Source organism: Myotis myotis, unplaced genomic scaffold, assembly GCF_014108235.1.
Source record: "Myotis myotis isolate mMyoMyo1 unplaced genomic scaffold, mMyoMyo1.p scaffold_m19_p_8, whole genome shotgun sequence".
Taxonomy (NCBI): Eukaryota; Metazoa; Chordata; class Mammalia; order Chiroptera; family Vespertilionidae; genus Myotis; species Myotis myotis.
In genome coordinates this window covers 47,792,619-47,812,592 of record NW_023416390.1, presented here as the reverse complement: position 1 = coordinate 47,812,592, position 19,974 = coordinate 47,792,619, and the positions used below count along the sequence as shown (strand labels likewise).

At 40.8% G+C, this 19,974-nt stretch overlaps 1 protein-coding gene across 4 annotated transcripts in view; it reads right to left on the bottom strand.

Moving 5' to 3' along the window:
• Positions 1-12,425, bottom strand: part of FASTKD1 (FAST kinase domains 1) — a 28,965-nt gene extending 16,540 nt beyond the window's left edge. For 3 of the 4 annotated variants that reach the window (XM_036320225.1, XM_036320227.1, XM_036320228.1), the window contains exons 1-4: positions 12,290-12,396; positions 9,380-9,899; positions 5,090-5,158; positions 3,297-3,422 (exon numbers count right to left, since the gene is read on the bottom strand). In XM_036320225.1, coding sequence (XP_036176118.1) covers positions 3,297-3,422; positions 5,090-5,158; positions 9,380-9,756 — 572 coding nt within the window. In that variant the 5' untranslated portion in view covers positions 9,757-9,899; positions 12,290-12,396. Of the gene's footprint in view, positions 1-3,296; positions 3,423-5,089; positions 5,159-9,379; positions 9,900-12,289 lie in introns of all 4 variants that reach the window. The other variant, XM_036320226.1, reaches the window with a different exon arrangement.
• Positions 12,426-19,974: the final 7,549 nt, after the last annotated feature.

The following is a 19,974-nucleotide window of genomic DNA, read 5'->3' as shown; positions in this document are numbered from 1 at the left end:
AGGAGCAGTTGGGAGCTTCAGTCCCAGCCTGAAAACAGCCCTCAGCCCCTCACCCAGACTGGCCAGGTACCCCAGTGGGGACCCCCACCTTGAAGGGTGTGTGACCAGCTGCAAACAGCCATCATCCCCTCATCCAGGCTGGCCAGGCACCCCAGTGGGGACCCCCACCCTGAATGGTGTGTGACTAGCTGCAAACAACCATCATCCCCTCACCCAGGCTGGCCAGGCACCCCAGTGGGGACCCCCACCCAGATCCGGGACACCCTTCAGGGCAAACCAGCCAGCCCCCACCCATGCACCAGGCCTCTATTCTATATAGTAAAAGGGTAATATGCCTCCCAGCACCGGGATCAGCGGAGCCGCGAGGTCTCCCGGCACCGGGATCAGCGTGACAGAGGGCAGCACCCAAACCCCCTGATCACCCTGTGGCTCTGTGTGTGACAGGGGGTGGGGCCACAACCTCCCTATCGGCCCTGCTCTGTTCCTGACAGGGGAAGGCGCCCCAACCCCCTGATCGGCCCTGCTCTATGCGTAAGGTTGGGGGAGCTCCCCAACCTCCTGATCGCCCTGTGGCTCTGTGTGTGACAGGGTGCGGCGCCCCAACCCCCCCACCCCACGGGCCCTGCTCTGTGTGTGATGGGGTAGAGCCATAACCTCCCCATCGGCCCTGCCTTGAGTGTGACGGTGGCGGCGCCCCAACCCCCTGATCAGCCCTGCTCTGTGGGTGATAGAGGGCGGCGCCCCAACCCCCTGATCCACCCTGCTCTGTGTGTGACAGGGGGCAGTGCCCCAACTCCCCTATCGCCCCTACTCTGTGAGTGACAGGGGGGAGCTCCTCAACCCCCTGATGGGCCCTGCTCTGTGCGTGACAGGGGGGGAGCTGCCCAACCCCCTGATCGACCCTGCTCTGTGCGTGACTGGGGGGAGCTCCCCAACCCCCTGATCAACCCTGCTCTGTGCGTGACCTGGGGGAGCTCCCCAACCCCCTGATTGGCCCTGCTCTGTGAGTGACAGGGGGTGGCGCCGCAACCTCCCTATCAACCCTACCCTGAGCATGACTGAGGGTGGCATCGCAACCTCCCAATCCGCCCTGCTCTGTGCATGACAGGGGGCGGTGCCCCAACTCCCCAATCGGCCCTGCTCTGAGCCCAACCAGGGGCTGCACCTAGGGATTGGGCCTGCCCTCTGCCACCCGGGAGCAGGCCTAAGCCAGCAGGTCGTTATCTCCCGAGGGGTCCCAGACTGCGAGAGGGCACAGGCCAGGCTGAGGGACCCCCCTTCCCCCACCGAGTGCACAAATTTTTGTGCACCGGGCCTCTAGTCCTATATAATAAAAGCCTAATACACTAAGTGTCCAACTGTTTGTTCAACCATTCAACCAGTCACTATGATGCACACTGACCACCAGAGGGCAGATGCTCCAACCGGTAGGTTAGCTTGATGCTGGGGTATGGCTGAGTGGGACTGGGCGAGATGGGTCGGACATGCCCTGGAGCCCTCCTATGACCCCTCCCCAGCCCGGATTGTGCACCGGTGGGGTCCCTTGGCCTGACCTGTGGGGATCAGGCTGAAACCCAGTCTCTGACAACCCCCGAGAAGTCCCAGATTGAGAGGGGGCGCAGGCCAGGCCGAGGGACCCCACCGGTGCATGAATCCATGCACTGTGCCTCTAGTTTACTAATAAAAATCTTGGTAAAATATTTCTAATGATTTTATGTATTTTAATGTTTCATGGTAGATTGATATTAATATATGAAAGACAATACCAAACATGAAGTAGCATTTAATATTTCTTCACTCAATAAACACTTTTAAAAAACATATATCAAAAAAAATAGTAATTAAAAAAACAAACACATAAATCCCTCTTCTGGCACTTGGAAAACACCAAAATTACAAAAGTGAGGTCCCTGCTTTCAAATGACAGTTCTTACATAATAAAAATCAGAAAAATCACAACTATAAGAATGCATCCATAATGATGAATAAATGCAAAATGGAAAAGACACGTAACAAGGACTCTGGTTGGGTGCTCAGTTGGAGGACGTCTCAATGTGCCAAGGTTGTGGATTGGATCCCCAATTGGGACACACACAAAAATCCCTTCCTCTCTCTCTAAAAATCAATAAGCAAATTTTTTTTTTTTAAAAAAAAGACATATAACAAATACCTGGGGATGATAATAGAAAACAATCTACAAAAAAAGATATAAAAATATCAATCTGAAACTATCGCAACCATTAGGATAGTGGAACTATTTACATATTTTTGTTTCCAAATTTCTTTTAATCTTTTCAAGAAAATAAATCTATTTTTAAAGACCCAGTTGTACAATACTTTGGCTTCTCTATTCAAATGTTTAATGTTAATATTAGCATTAATTAGTAACCTAACATTGCTATTTGGTTTAACTATAAAGACGCCTGAAATTATTTTTCAAATTACATATATATTTGTAACTGCAGTTTGGAGTGAGGAAATGTCCAAATATTTCATTAGATTTTCTAAAGAGGTCTATAATAATTTTTAAAGTTAAACAAAATTTACAATTTTTATTGTCTGCTTTTACAAGCTACTTTCATGTGTGTAGAAAAATGACATAATGTAAAATTTACCATTTTAAACATTTTTAAGTGTACAGTTAAGTGGTGTTAAGTACATTCACATTGTTGTACAATCATTACCACCATCTACCTGGAGAATATTTTCATCTTCTCAAACTAAAACTCCTTACTTATTAAATAATAAATCTCCATTTCCTCTCCGCCCAACCCCTGGCAATAGACATTCTACTTTGTTTTGCTGACTTTGACTACTCTAGGTAATTCGTCTTAAGCAGAATCATGCAGAATTTGTCCTTTTGCATCTGGCTTATTTCACTTAGCACAATGTCTTTAGGGTTCATCGATGTTGTAGTATGTGTCAGAATTACCTTCCTTTTTAAAGTTGAATAATATTCTATTGTAGATATATACCACAATTTGATTGTCCATTCTTCTGTTTAAAAGACATTTGGGTTGTTTCCAAATCTTTTGGCAATTGTGACTAGTACTGCCATAAACTGTATATGTAACGGAGTAAACTGTTACAATATTGTGTTATACTTTAAATACTTTATCTCTAATTCCCACAACATTGCAAAGTAGATACATTACTATCCCTGTTTTATAAATGTGGACAGTGAACTTCTCAAGAAGTTAAAGTCACATTACTAGAAAGTGGCCAATCTAAGTGTGTATGCATACAAAGCCCAGAACGTTTCCACCACAACACAAGGGCTTTCTAAATAAACCTACCTTAAGTCCTGTATTGTTTCCAAGTTCCTACTTACAATATCAGCTATTTTTCCCATTAATGGACTAAAATGTAAGTGTTGATCTGCTAGGCAAGTGGAAAATTTTGCCAGAACATTCATATCAAACCTATTGAAGAAATATACAGAAGAGATCATTAGTATTTACTTTCTCTTAAACACATAAAAAGTTGTAAAATACAAAATTATAAAAATATTATTATATTACTAATACATTACTACTTTAAAATGAATTTTTCTAAAATGTTATTTGTTATTTTTAAAGTAACCCATGCTGCCCGGCTGGCGTGGCTCAGTGGTTGAGCTTCGATCTATGAACCAGGAGGTCACGGTTCGATTCCTGGTCAGTACACATGTCCAGGTTGCCAACTTGATCCTCAGTGAAGATTTGCCAAAATGAGCTTTGTTTTTCTCTCAGCTCTCTTATAAATGAAGAGTTCTCATATACTCTTGCATAATATAAATTGTATAGACTTCTCAATACTCAAGAATACCCTGAATAAATTTCACATTTTTTAGATGATTACTGATTATAACAACATGATGAAAATAGCTGAGTTTTGCCCTAGCCAGTTTTACTCAGTGAATAGAATGTCAGCCTGCGGACCAAAGGGTCACGGGTTTGATTCCGGTCAAGGACACATACCTTGGTTACAGGCTCCTCCCCGGCCCTGGCTCTGGTGGAAGTACATGCAGGAGGCAACCAAGTGATGTGTTCTTCTCCCATCAATGTTTCTCTCTGTCTTTCCCTCTCTCTTCCACTCTCTCTAAAAAATCAATGGAAAAATATCCTCAGGTGAGGATTAACCAAAAAAAAAAAAAAAGAAAGAAAGAAAAAAAATAGCTGAGTTTGTAGTTTAGGAAATAAATCTGAATTGATACTGCTTGCAGCGATGGACCTGAAAGCTTCTAAGTCACTGGTGAACTCTGGTCACTGCCTTTCCATAAGAAAAGAGAGAGAGGCAAGTACCTACAGATGCTGTTAAAGTGTTTTTCTTTCTAGTAAACTGGTGTCTTCTTTTTTCTCTTTTTATTGCTCCTGAACATCTAGGTTTTAATTGACTGCCTATCACTCAGAAAATCGTTCTGAAGTAGAACTCTTCCAGAAAAGAAAATTCAAAAATGCCAGTCCATGATCTAATGAACAAAATAAACCGATAAAATAGAAACAGAAGCATGGATACATGGAATAGACTGACAGCTGTCAGAGGAGAGGGGGGAAAGAGGGACTGGATGAAAGAAGGTGAAGGAATTAGCCAAAGAACATATATGCATAACCCATAGACAGACAACAGTGTGGTGATGGCCAGAGGGAAGGGGGGCTGAGGGGAAGCTGGGTGCAGGTCAGCAAAGGAGGAAGAAGGGGGAGAGGAAATGGGGACACCTGTAATCATGTCAACAATAAAGTTAAAAAAAATGCCGTTCCAGGAATAGCTGACTCTACCTTATTTATATTTTGATTAAGTGTAAATGTGGAAAAGCACATTATGTTCCCTACTCTTTTTGTTTTATGGTTGTCAGAAACAAATTACAGATGTCTCCCATTTTATCCCTTTTGCCTTCCTCCACCCAACCCTGCACCCCCCAGCCCCCAGGCATTCCCCATACTATTGTTTGTGTATGTTCCCGACTCTTAATTTAAAGAGGAAACATTTGAAATACTGTTCTTTCTCCCTCAAGGAAAAACACATTCCCCATTTTTCCCCTACAAGATTTCACTTTGCTAACCCTGAAAAAAATAACCCTGATCTTAGGGGAAGAACTCAGAGTACTTGCCTTTCCAGTCTTCTCCACGCTTCTGTCACTAATGCTTCAACTAGTGGGTCATGGGACTCAACAGCAAACCTCAATAAAAACAAGAGAAAATAATTTTCTATATCTATGCATTTTTAAATTACTAAAAACACATGTAGTAAGAATTATAAGGCAAAAGTGAACTGCAGGTTATTATACTCTTAGACAGTCAGTCCTTATTTCTGATCTGCTTTCATTTCAGTATTCTGATTTCTTAGTACAATCTAATAAATATCTATACTTTATCTCATATCCCGTTAACCTTTTATCTGCTTGTGTCAATGCGCTCCACTGAATAATGAAAATGCTCAAAGATGCATTTCATGTTAAAAGTGCACATAGCCCTAGCCGGTTTGGCTCAGTGGATAGAGCATCAGCCTGCGAACTGAAAGGTCCCAGGTTCGATTCCAGTCAAGGGCACATGCCCGGGTTGTGGGGGATTTGCAAGAGGCAGCCAATCCATGATTCTCTGTCATCATGGATGTTTCTATCTCTCTCTCAAATCAATAAAAATATATTTTTTAAAAACCCATAAATGTATTATTTAATAAATAAATAAATAAAAGTGCGCATAACCTGTATTACTTTGCTCTGATTATAAAAATATTTCTATAGGATAAAGTTTGTAAAATAAAGAAAAATTGTAATAGGGTAATAAAAATCAATTCTAACTCCGCTACTCATAAATAGCCACCATCATTTATTTGGAACAGTTCTCTTCAGTTATTTTTTCTACACACATGAAATATACAGACTTCTTTAACATTTCTATATCCTGCTTTTTTCAATAAGCTAATATTATATTGTAGGCATTTGTGTTAATTATTACATAGTACTCAGAACATAATTTTTAAATATGTTTTTATTGATTTCAGAGAGGAAGGAAGAGGGAGAGAGAGAGAGAGACATCAATGATGAAAGAGAATATTGACCCACTGCCTCTGTCACACCCCTACTGGGGATCGAGTCCACAACCAGGTAAGTGCCCTTGACCAAAATCGAACCTGGGACCCTACCATCCACAGGCCAAAGCTCTATCCACTGAGCCAAACCAGCTAGGGCAACATAATTTTTAATGATTGTATATTATTCCATTAAGTGAATATAGTATCGTTTGGTTAAACATTCACCTATTTGAATTTTAGTTTTTCAATATTATAAACAACTAGTGGCCCAGTGCACGGATTCATGCACATTGAAAGGAAATTAATTAGAAGAAAGATTTGTGCGGTAATTACATTACTGCAAAAAATTACATATCAAAATAGTATATATAATATAGTATTATAAAATTAAAATACAAAATATTTTAATATTGCTATTCACCCTTTCTCTATAATAGAAGTGCATGACTCAACGTTTATTTTTAAATTGCCAGCGTGTGTCATATGTACTGGCCAGTCAGTCGGTCACATGAATGGACGGTCAGTCACTTGGCCTTTTATATAGAGAGAGAGACAGAATTCATGCTGAGATGAATTTCCATGTACAAGAATCTTTATATGTATCTCAGATCACTCTTTTATGATAAATCACAGAAGCAAAATTATTAGATCCAAGGGTAGATCCCCCCCCCCCAACAGTAGTTTTAAAGTTCATGTTATACAGCATGGATGGACCTAGAGCAGTGATGGCGAACCTATGACACGTGTGTCGGAGGTGACACGCGAACTCATTTTTTTGGTTGATTTTTCTCTGTTAAATGGCATTTAAATATATAAAATACATATCAAAAATATAAATCTTTGTTTTACTATGGTTGCAAATATCAAAAAATGTCTATATGTGACACAGCACCAGAGTTAAGTTAGGGTTTTTCAAAATGCTGACACGCCGAGCTCAAAAGGTTCGCCATCACTGACCTAGAGAGTATTATACTAAGTGAAATAAGTCAGTCAGAGAAAGACAAATATCATATGATTTCACTCATATGTGGAATCTAAAGAACAAAAACAAACAACATAGAAACAGACTCACAGATACAGCGAGTAGAGTGGTGGTTACCAGAGGGGGGGGGGGGGGGGGGGGGGGGCTGGATGAAAATGTGAAGGGATTAAGAAGTACAAATTGTAGTTACGGGCTCTGCTGGTGTGGCTCAGTTGTTGAGCATTGACCTATGAACCAGGAGGTCACAGTTCAATTCCGGTACATGCCCAGGTTTCAAGCTTGAGCCCCAGTAGGGGGCATGCAGGAGGCAGCTGATCAATGATTCTCTTTCATCATTAATGTTTCTGTCTCTCTTTCCCTCTCCCTTCCTCTCTGAAATCAATAAAAATATTTTTTTAATTGTCACAGGAATGTAGAGTACACATAAGGAATGTAGTTAATAATATTGTAATGACTATGTATGATGCCAGGTGGGCACTTGAAATATCGGGAGAATCACTTTGTAAAGTATACGATTGTCTAACCACTATCTTATACACCTGAAACTAACACGAAATAATGCAGAATGTAAACTGTAATTGAAAAATAAAATAAAAAATAATAAAGTTCCTAACACATATTACACTATCAGCAACATATAAGACAGGGGTTCTCAACCTTGGCTGCACATTAGAATCACCTGGGAATCTTTTTAAAATCCTGATTTCTGGGCCTCATCCTCCAGAAATTCTGTTTCTTTGTTATGGGGTGGGGCCACAACATTAGTAACAAAGAAACAGAATTTCCAGAGGGTGAGGCCCAGAAATCAGGATTTTAAAGATTCCCAGGTGATTCTAATGTGCAGCCAAGGTTGAGAACCACTGATATAAGAGTTCCTGTTCTAGTATAGCTTTTTTCAAATAAAAATATATTTTTTAGAAAAGAGTTCCTATTCCAGTATATCTTTACTAACAATGGATATTTTACACATGTAATTAAGCCACATATATCATATATTATATGTATAAAAGTTTTTCTTTTTAACCAATTTCAACATCTTTATAATGTTAATAAGGCTATATTATTTTATCTCCTAAAAATCAAATTTCAGGTTGAGTCATGAAGCAAAAATCAAACTACATCCTGTTTAAAAATCTTGAAAAACACAATTACATTACTCTTGAAATCCTTTCCTTGTTAAAATACTAGAGACCCGTTGCACGAAATTCATGCACAGGTGGGGTCTCTAGGCCTGGCCAGCGACCAGGCCTATCGGGGCCATCTCGCCCAGTCCCAAATGAGGCCAGGCCGGCCGGCTGCCAGACAGGGCCTGCCAGCCGGGGGGAGGGACCAGAAAGGTTGGCTGACCACCAGGGGCAGCTCCTGCATGGAGCATCTGTCCCCTGGTGGTCAGTGCACGTCATAGTGACTGGTTGACCGGCTGTTCCAGTCATTCGGTTGTTAACAGTCGCTTAGGCTTTTATATAAATAGAGCACTTGAGGGAAACATAGAAATGCAGTTTTTAGGCAAATTACCAAGCAGCATTTCTCCTTCTGTGCCTGACACACACATCAGTGTTGTGAGATGTTCAACACAATGTTTTGTGGTTAAATAAGTTTGGAAAAGGCCCACTCAGAATTCAAATATACACTAGCATATTAATGGCTCGGAGGAGTCCTGCAATAAAGATCTGTTTAATTTTGTCTGGTTCAGCATTTTCCAAACTAACATGACCACTGAGAAGGCAAAACTGGTATTTTGCCCATCATCATTACATACTCTCTTCATGTACCTCAGAGAGAAAACTTTGCAATCTGAGAAAGACCGCCAAAAACAAGGGAGAACCACTCTTTTTTATTCTTACACATATCTCCCAAATAAGTAAAGCTTTAGACCTCTTTACTGTATGCTGACTCCCTAATAAAAACAACTTTATCTCTGCTTTGTGCAATGTCAACATCTGCAGCTACTTAAATAGCCCTTGCAGGTTGGATAATCCTGTGAGAAAACTATTTTTCCACCACTGAGACTAACAAACAGACTAGTTATAACTTTTGTGTGCTTTTTTAGCCTTTATATAACTACTGACTCCTTTATTTAGGGAGTTCAGTTCTTCTGAAGGCTTGATTCCCTTGCAAACAATGTAGTTTTTTTCCTTTTTAAATTTCTTCCCACCTTTATTGAGGTATGATTAACAAATATTGTATATATTGAGGTTGCACATGATGCTTTGAGATGCAAATATTGTGAAATGATTACCACAATCAAAGAATATTCTCTAAATAGCTTTAAAATATTAGATGATCAGAAAAACTATAAGAAAAAAATATAGTTTTCCATTTTAAAGAGATGTTTAGAAAATTAAATATAACCATGTTTATAAAATCTAAAAATACATTACTTACTGTTGTATCTGGTACAACACATTCACCAGGTTATCATCATTCATAAATTCCATTTTATTTGTGGTTAAATGATAAAGAGTAAGAAATTGGGGATGGTTTCTGATATATTCAACACTTTTTAACAAGCCAGTCTTCTGCTTCTGAAACTGCCAAAGTATATTAAATGCACATCCCACTTCCTCTTCTGAAATTATGGCTTTGTTTTCTTCAATAAGATCAAATAGTTGCTCTTCATTTGTACACTTATCCATCTGGCTAATTAATGGTTCACAACCGAAGGGTCGAAAACGTAACACTCTCCAAGAGAACGAACAAATAGCTCTTAGGCGAAGCATATCTGTAAACAATGAGTCTGGGGAAAAAAGGTGCTTTTTCATTCACATCACAAATTTTCTTGGGTAAGGAAAACCATTTACAACTAGTAGCCAGGTACAATATGCTGGTATAAAAATAACTGTTTTTCCTTCATATTTTTTGCTTCCATTATGATGACTCCAAGTCCCACTCCAATATACAGCCCCTGTAAAATAATTGGTTTAAGATGGCTATACTGAAATGATTAATATCAAATTAATTCCAACATTCAAATTAAAGTAACAAGTTTCTTTTGCACTAACTAGAGATGTTGTTCTTAGTCTAAACTAGATAGTAGGGTTTGATCCAAAACTGAATGTCCAGAAAACAAGGCTTCTTTCTGCATTCCACTTAAAAAATGTTTGTTAGGAAATATAGTCAATAATATCATAATAACTCTGTACAGTGGCAGACGGGTACTAAAGTTATCACGGTGATCACTTCATAAGGTACATAAATGTCAAAACACTACGTTGTACACCTGAAAATAATATAATATTGCATGTCAACTATAACTTAAAATTATTTTTTTAATGTTGTTACATCTAACATTTAGAGTTTTCAAATTTGACCATAACAGCAACAGGGTAAAAAAGTCTCAAATTCAGAACTGGTGTTTTTTTTTAAGTAAAAGGGTGGCCCAGCTGGTTGAGCGTTTTCCTGTGCACCAAAGGGTTGCTGGATGGATTCCCAGTCAGGGCACATACCTGGGTTTACGATTTGATCCCCATTCAGGGAAAATACAGAAGGCAACCAATAGATGTTTCTCTCTCTCCCTTCCTCTCTAAGCATGTCCTCAGGTGAAGATTAAAAAAAAAAAAGAGCAAAACTGCAATAAATACATATATCACCTTTAAAGTTTCTACAAAGAGTAATCATTAATTCAGAGCCATAATAAAAAAAAATTTAGAAGGCTAAGTTTCTGGCATACTTGCTTTCAGCTTAATTTCTTGTTCCTTTCTCCTGGTGCCCCAAAGTATCTCAAACAATTCATTTTTGACCTTAGATATACTAGTAGGTTTTAACCAATAAGCAAGATGATTAAAGGTCTAATTAGAAAATATGAAAAAACAAAACCCACAAGTGATGTAACAAGCTATGGTGAAGCAATACATGAACTAAAGATAATTATGAAAAATAACTTGTTTTAAAACTATATTATAGGCCTTGCCGGGTAGCTCAGTTAGAGCGCTGTCCGGATACTCCGGGGTTGAGGGCTCGATGCCTGGCCAGGACTCATATAAGAAGTAACCCAAAAAAGGAGACATATGTAATACTTTCAACAATAAAGAATGTTTTTAAAAAAGAACTAACCCAATGAGTGCATAAATAAGAGGAACAACAAGTCAGTGTTTCTCTCCTTCCTTCCTTCCTTCCTTCCTTCCTTCCTTCCTTCCTCCCTTCCTTCCTCCCTCCCTCCCTCCCTCCCTCCCTTCCTCCCTCCCTCCCTCCCTCCCTCCTTCCCTTCCTTCTTTCCTTCTCTCTTTCTCTCTCTAGAATCAATTTTTAAAAATAAGTAAAACATAAATGTTTATATTGCTAGTTGAGAAACAATGGTTTTAAAGCTGGGACTAAAATCACATCATCTAATACTTCTGCAACATTCTAAAAAGGACTTTCAAAATCTATTATGCCATTAAATTTTCCGGACCTGCCAGGTAGATATTGTCGTTTGCATCTTACAGATAAGAAAAGCTAGGTTGAAAAAGATTTAAAAACTACTCTAGTACTAGTGAAGCTGGGGCAATCATACCCATTATTTCGACTCTTTCAACTTGAACACCTCATTACACTAACAACCCAACAATAAACGTACGCTCAGACTCCTCTCTATGCTGTGCCAACCCCACAAGAAAAAAACGGTAAGACCAAGTATTGGCGACTGTGTGGCAATCAGGACAGCAACCTGACCCAAGGCCACCTGGGTCACACACAACACAGAAAACCCTGCACAAAGCAACGTTATCTTCAAGATTCTCCCCTCTCTCCACCACTGAAAGTGGAAGCAACTCAGTGATTACAATACCAGTGTCAGGTCGCCAGCTCCGCCCCAAGAAGTAACCTTGGGGAAGGCATTTAACCAAAGGAGGGACCTTGGGGCTATCGGTGAGAGATAGGTACCATCTGCCAACTGGTTTAGTTTATTCCCGGTCAGTTTAGTACAGATGGTTCAGTACAGTGTAAGTGGTGATACCCTTCGCAAGTGGCGGGCACCCTCCGCGCCCCGCACACAGCAGCGCTGAACGAATAAACGTGGTCTCCCGGCTCCGCCGGCGTGGGCTCAGCCCCTGCCCTGGATCATCGCGCTCTAAAAATATCCAATCACCTAGAAGGCCTCGGTTTCTCAGGTGAACCCTGTGCCCGGGCCTGAAAACATGCTGGTGGGAAAAGAAAATCCACCGCAGCGACCTGACCCTGACTTGCCCGCAAATACTTCCTCCAACGGCCAGCAACCTTTTAGAAGGATCCACGCGAAAGCTGGTAACGATAGGTCAGAAGTAAAGGCTATTCCTGATCCCCAACAATAGACACAATGGGCGCAGTGGTGTTGCTCACCCTTCCCTCATAGCACAGTTGTTAGTCTTTACTCGAGAGACATCACCTTTCCTCTGGTGCTGGGCGTCCCCAAACCGGAAAAAAAATGCCGGTGAGCACAACGTGCAAGGCGGAATGCAAGCACTACATGCCCCAGAGGACGTCGCGGCAAAGTCGGGCGAATAGACGTCGCTTACGCGGTTGGAGGAATTATGGGCATTGTAGTTCCTCTTTGAGAGAGGCGCTGGGCCGCGCATCCCAGAGTTGTTTAAGTGTTGCAAGTCGTTTAGGTCAGTGTATCTCAGCTATCTGAGGTTTTGTCTCAGTCATGGAAGACTGGCATTTTTATAATATACAATAAAAATTAATATTTAGAAAAATAAAATTTGAAAACGTAAACATGGAAAAGACACGTGTGGAATTTTGTTTCTTACTACGGTATAGGGATGAAACTGAGCACGACCTATGACAATGCCCTTCAATCAAAGACCACCAGGAATACACCTACAATTAAACAAATTTGACTGGTTGCAATGAAGCAGAACACACCCCAGGGGATGTTAAATTAAGGTGTTAAGAGGAACTTATAGTTTTTAGCCTTGTGTTAAATGAATTGGGGGAGACTTAAGAGGGGCTTTTCTCTACATTGGATGCTTTGAGGAAGCAAGGGTAAATGTATTACTAGGTTTTTTTTATTGTGTTTTGTGTTTTTTAATCCTCACCAGAGGACATTTTTCCCATTGATTTTTAGAAAGAGTGGGGGGGGGGGGGCGGGGGAGGGAGAAAGAGATATCAATGTGAGTGAGACACATAGATTGGTTGCCTCCCACACTCTTCCCCACAGGCCAGGAATTAAGCCTGCAACTCAGATACATGCCCTTGGCTAGGAATCAAACCTGAGATCCTTCAGTGCTCCAGCTCTAATCCTGAGCCACTTGGGCCAGGGCAATTATTATTAGGTATTTTAGAAAACTTGATCTAGAAGGCAGGAGAAAATATTTGCAAATATTGTATCTGATTAAGGGATTAATAGCCAGAATATTTAAAGAACTCCTACAACTCAATGATAAAAATATTTTTTAATGTGCAAGGAACTTGAGTAGACATTTCTCCATGACCATAAGGACATGAAAAAAATGCTCAACATCAATAATCATTAGGGAAATTCAAATCAAAATTAAAATGAGATATTGTGGCAGGATGTAAGAAGCTTGGGAAATTCTTTGACAAGTGGAATAAAGAAAACTGAAACAAAATAATTAAACAATGCTAAACAATTTACAACCAGTTAATGAATCACAAGGTTTTACCTTCCCAACCAAGGACACTTAGGAGCAAATGGTATACATGGTCCAGACCCTCCCTGGGCACACCTGTCTTGTTCCTAATTCTTCTTCAGTAACAGTTTTTAAAAATAAAATTACCCAGCCAAAACCGGTTTGGCTCGGTGGATAGAGCGTCGGCCTGCGGACTGAAGGGTCCCGGGTTCAATTCTGGTCAAGGGCATGTACCTCGGTTGCGGGCACATCCCCAGTAGGAGGTGTGCAGGAGGCAGCTGGTCGATGTTTCTCTCTCATCGATGTTTCTAACTCTCTATCCCTCTCCCTTCCTCTCTGTAAAAAATCAATAAAAGTATTTTTTTTAAAAAAAAGAACCATAATAAAAAAATAAATAAATAAATAAAATAAAATTACCCAGCCCTGGCCAGATGGCTCAGTTGGTTGGAGTATATACCAAAAAGGTTTTGGATTTGATTCCCAGACAGGGCACATACCTAGGTTTCAGGTTTGATCCTCAGTCGGGGAACCAGCTTGAAGACAAAGGACCCATGATGAAAGTGCTCTCTGCTCTTTTTTTAAGTGTCCCCATGAGATTTGCAACCAGGGGAGCATTGGGCATTTGTTCAACCATTCATGATCACTGTGGGGGGAGGTGGTGAATTAATGTTTTTATTTATTTCAAAGAGGAAGGGAGAGGGAGAGAGAGAAAGAAACATCAATGAAGAAAGAGAAACATCAATCAGCTGCCTCCTACATGCCCCCTACTGCGGATCGAGCTAGCAACATAAGCATGTGCCCTTGACTGGGAATTGAACCATGACATCCTGGTTCATAGGTTGACGCTCAACCACTGAGCCATGCTGGCCGGGCAAGCATCGGGCATTTGAATTGGTGGATTTAGTAGATTGCCCTCCCAATGTGGGTGGACATTATCCAATCCATGGAGCACCTGAATAAAACAAAAAGGCACATAAAGGAGGAATTCTCCCATTTCACTTTCTACCTTCCTGTTTGAGCTGGGACATTGGTTTTTCTCCTGCTTTTGGACTGGGATTTTCACCATCAGCTCCCCTGGTAGTGAACTAGAATTACACCACCAGCTTTCCAGCGTCTCCAGAATGCAGAAAGCAGATTGTGAGTGTTCTCAGTCTTCATACTCACATGAGCCAATTTCTCATAATAAATATCTTCCTAAATATAGCCTATTGCAGTGGTGGGCAAACTCATTAGTCAATGGAGCCAAATATCAACAGTACAACGATTGAAATTTCTTTTGAGAGCCCAATTTTTTAAACTTAAACTATATAGGTAGGTACATTGTTATTAACTTAATTAGGGTACTCGTAAGCTGGCCTTTGCTAAAAACGTCCTCAATCTGATTGAGGTACGTTCGCTGAGGTCGGCCCCTTCCAACTCTCCCATCCACACTCGTCTTGTATACTTGTTTCGTCTATCTCCTTTCGTTCATCCTCTCTATATGTCCAAACCATCTCAACGTACCTTTCTCAATCCTCGACACTACATCTTCTTTCACTCCACAATGTTCCCTAAAATTAACTTAATAAACTTTACTTAAAGATTTAAGTCTTAGTTAAACTATAGGTATGTTGAATAAAACTTGATATCATACTTAATAACGATGTTATTTATTGATAAAATTAAATTCCTTACAATTTACCTTACAATATCCATAAAATTAAATCATGACAATGACTGACAAACACTAATGTGAACAATGGCCTTGCATCTCCTTGGAAAGTTTGGGTAAGTCAGGTTTGTATATTGTTGTTTCTAATTTTAGGCACAGTTCCAGGTTCTCATCAATAAGACGACTTCTCAATTTACTCTTGATAAGGTTCATGCTTGAAAATGATTGTTCGCATAAATATGTAGACCCGAATAAGGAAAGAACAGCAAACGCTAGTTTTTTCAGTTGATTATGTGAGTCAGGAATACTATTCCAGGTGCTAAAAATCAACGTATCTTCTTTCTCCAGGTCTTTCAAAGCAGACCACTTGTGCTGTGAACTAAGTTCACATTTGTTTTTCTTCAATATTTCTTTTTTTAAAAAATATATTTTATTGATTTTTTACAGAGAGGAAGGGAGAGAGATAGAGAGTTAGAAACATCGATCAGCCGCCTCCTGCACATCTCCCACTGGGGATGTGCCCGCAGCCCAGGTACATGCCCTTGACCGGAATCGAACATGGGAACCCTCAGTCCGCAGGCCAATGCTCTATCCACTGAGCCAAACCGGTTTCGGCTCTTCAATATTTCTATATCAGCACAAAGACGTTCCAATTTTGAGCTCCAGAGTTCTTTGGTTTTTTTTAAATATATTTTATTGATTTTTTACAGAGAGGAAGGGAGAGAGATAGAGAGTTAGAAACATCGATGGGAGAGAAACATCAATCAGCCGCCTCCTGCACATCTCCCACTGGGGATGTGCCCACAACCCAGGCACATGCCCTTGACCGGAATCGAACCTGGGACCCCTCAGTCCGCAGGCCGACGCCCTATCCACTGAGCCAAACCGGTTTCAGCAGTCCTTTGTTTTTTAAATCCAACAATTGCATTTCAAAGTTGGCAATGTCAATATTAAAGGGAGAAAAATTTAATTCTGTTACAGTAGCATTGAGAGGTTTTTTAACAAAGGCTAATGTCGCTTTGCTGTTTCTGAATTCCTGAAACCTGTTGAGAAAAGCTTCCCTCATATTTAAAAGTGTTGTTTTGAAATAGCAAATGCCAATATCAGAGTTATTTTCTTGGCGATATTTCAACAGGCTTGGAAAGTGAATCAAAGTTTCTCTTTCAAAATCTTGAACAAAAAGATAATTTGTTTTCGAATGAAATAACTTCTTCTAACATCAAAAAAACCGTGTTTCCTTTCCCCTGTAGTTTACGATTAAGCTGATTTAGATGAGACGTAACGTCTACCATGAAATAAAATTTTTGGATCCACTGATCGTTCGTTAGTTCTGGATAGTGAACACCCTTCTCAAGGAGAAATGCTTTAATTTCTGATAATAAGGAAGCGAAACGTTTCAAAACGTTTCCTCTTGATAACCAACATACCTTGCTATGCAGCAGAAGATCTGCGTACTCACTCTCCATTTCACCTCAAAATTCTTTAAATTGGCAATGATTAAGAGCTTTAGCTATAATGGAGTTGATAATCTTAATCACCAATTCCATAACTTTGCAAATTTCCTCTGGAAATGTCTGCGCACAAAGTGCTTCTTGATGAATGATGCAATGGTAAGTATCTCGTGGTTAATTTTTTCTTTCAAAATAGCAACAAACCCGTTTCTTATGCCGATCATACTTTTCGACGTGTCTGTTGAAATTGAGACAATTTTATCGAGTGGAATATGATGTTTTTCAATGCACTCAATTACAACATTTGCTATATCCTCTCCACGTGTTTGACCTTTGAGTGACAATAATCCTAAAAGTTCTTCGTTAGGACCTGTAGATGAAATAAATCATACAAAAAGTGAAATTTGCACTGTATCATTTATGTCACAAGTCTCGTCAACTGCTATTGATAAAGCTGAAACCAATTTAAGATCTTCGACTTGCTGGTTATATTCGAAGACATTTTGACTGTTCTATCTCTCACTGTTTTAGCAGACAATGGTAACACTTTAATTTTTTTTAGAATATCTGTTTTGTTCTTAAAATCCCGAAATAGCTCTTTGGATGCATTTATATAACAACTTTTTATGTATTCGCCGTCCATATATGGTTTTCCTCTCTTAGCAATCTCTTGACTAACCACAAAACTTGCAATATTAACATTGTTGGAAGATTGCATCCAGTAATTAAATACAGAACTTGATTTTTCTTGACTCTTCTGAAGTTCCTCAACTGCTTTCTTCCTTGCATCACTGACAGGATATTTAGTACTAAATGACACGTGTTTAGTTGTAAAGTGACTCTCCAAATTCGATTTCTTGTTATGCACCAATTTTTCCTGACAAATAAGACAGGTTGGAAGGCCATTTAAGTTTTGAATAAATGCAAAAGTCTCAGCCCATTCAACTTTAAATTCACGGTTTTCGCCTTCCGTTTTTCTTTCCTTCTTCTTTGTAGCCATGTCAAACAGGGCACCTAAAAAAATGTTTCATCCTATCTAATAATAGACAAACATGGTAATTGACCATACCTTTTGCTACGCCTCCCATTGGCTAATCAGCACAATATGCAAATTAACCGCCAACAAAGATGGCGGCTAATTTGCATACTGCAGGCAGGGCAGGACAGCGCCATCCCGCCTGCCCTGCCGCCATCCGGGCCTGCTATCTGCGACCTGGGGCGGTGGGCGTCCGTGTGCGACCCGACCCGGGCGGCCGGGCAGAGCAGCAGCAATCGGCCGGCTCGCCTGAGCGTCCCGTGTGCGACCCACCCGGGGCGGCGACCCAAACCCCGGATCGGCCCTGCCCTGTGCACGACCCGAGGAGGCGGGGCAGGCACCAAGGGATCAGGCCTGCCATCTGCCACCTGGGGAGTGGGCCTAAGCCAGCAGGTGGTTATCTCCCAAGGGGTCCCAGACTGTGAGAGGGCACAAGTGGGGCTGAAGGACACCCCCCACCCCCCCAACACCAGTGCACAGATTTTTGTGCACCGGCCTCTAGTTTTATGATAATAAAGCCACCAACACAAAATAATAACAATTCTTAAATTGATGACAAAAATACCTGTAGGATTTGCAGCTGGTTGGAAAAATACAGGTAACTTTATGCTTTGAGTAGGTACTTTTGTACGCACTCGCGTGCGATTTGCGGATGCGACTAGCACTAACCACTGCACAATGAGACTGCTGACTGACTGGCTCACTCAACTGGTGCATGAATCGCGCGCACCTCCCCCGCGCTTCGTATCCTGTGGCTCGCCTGTGCCGCATCTCCCGTCGCCCAACCAACCGACACCTCCTACTTCTTCTAATGCCACTTCTTCAAAATAGACTCGCCTAGGCCCAAAACCGACTTCTGCGCATGGGCCACAAAGTTTCAACCGCACTGTATGTGCGCCCGCACGTGGTATTTTGTGGAAGAGCCACACTCAAGGGGCCAAAGAGCCGCATATGGCTCACGAGCCGCGGTTTGCTGACCACTGGCCTATTGGTTCTGTTTCTCAGAGAACCCTGACTAATACACCCAAATAATGGAGTACTACACAGAAATTAGAACAAACTATTGTTGCATACAGCAATATTGATAATTCACAAATATTGAGCAAAAAGCCAGCCAGAAATAAATACATATTCATAATTTCATTTAGATAATGTTCAGAAATAGACAAAAGTAATATATGCTGATGGAGCTCTGGATAAAGGTTATCTTTGTAGGGTGGGGTGAAGAGATATAATTACTGGGTGGGTTGGGTGGGGTGGTAGAATTACTGAGGAGAGACATGGAGACTTCTGGGATGCTCATATTGCTCTTTGTCATAAGCTGGTGGAGGTTACATCTGTATGCTCACTTTGTAAAATGTATACTTATGGTTTGTGAATATATGTTAAACTTTAATTTAAAAATCCTATCTTTAGCCTGGTCAAAGTGGCTCAGTTGGTTGACAATAATCCTGTGCACTGAAAGGTTGCTGGTTTGATTCTGGTAAGGGCACATACCTGGGTCTCGGGTTTGATCCCCAGTAGGGGCATGTGCAGAAGACAACCAAATCAATGTTTCTCTCTCACATCAATGTTTCTCTCTCCCTTCCTCTCTCTAAACATGTCCTCAGGTGAGGATTAAAAATAACAATAGCCTGGTCAGCATAGCTGAGTGGTTGAACATGGACCTATGAACCAGGAGGTCACGGTTCGATTCCTGGGGCACATGCCCTGGTTGCGGGCTCAATCTCCAGTGTGGGGTGCATAGGAGGCAGCCAATCAATGATTCTCATCATTAATGTTTCTGTCTCTCTCCCTTTCGCTTTGAAATCAATAAATATATATTAAAATAATAGTAATAATAATCCTACCTTTTAAAAAGGCATGCAAAATAAGTCAAGGGCTAACTGAAGTCATTCCTTGGAAATCCCTGTTCTGATTATTTTTAAATTATTTTATTTTTGTTTTAAATCTGATATTAAAAGTGACCTTAAGTTATAGTAAGAGAGCTGGAGGCTAAACATAGTTCAAAACATTAGCAACATCACAGCAAAATCTCGTGTCTACTCACAGTGTAGAATGGTCACATATTTTTATTGATTTCAAAGAGGAAAAGAGAGAGATAGAATGATGAGATAGAATCATTAGTTGGCTGCCTCCTGCACGGCCCTTACTGGGAGGGATCTAACTCACAACCCAGGCATGTGCCCTTGGCTGAAATTGAACCTGGGACACCCTTTAGTCAGAAGGCCGACGCTCTATTCTCTGAGCCAAACCAGCTAGGGTGCAAACAACTACCTTTAAATGGGATA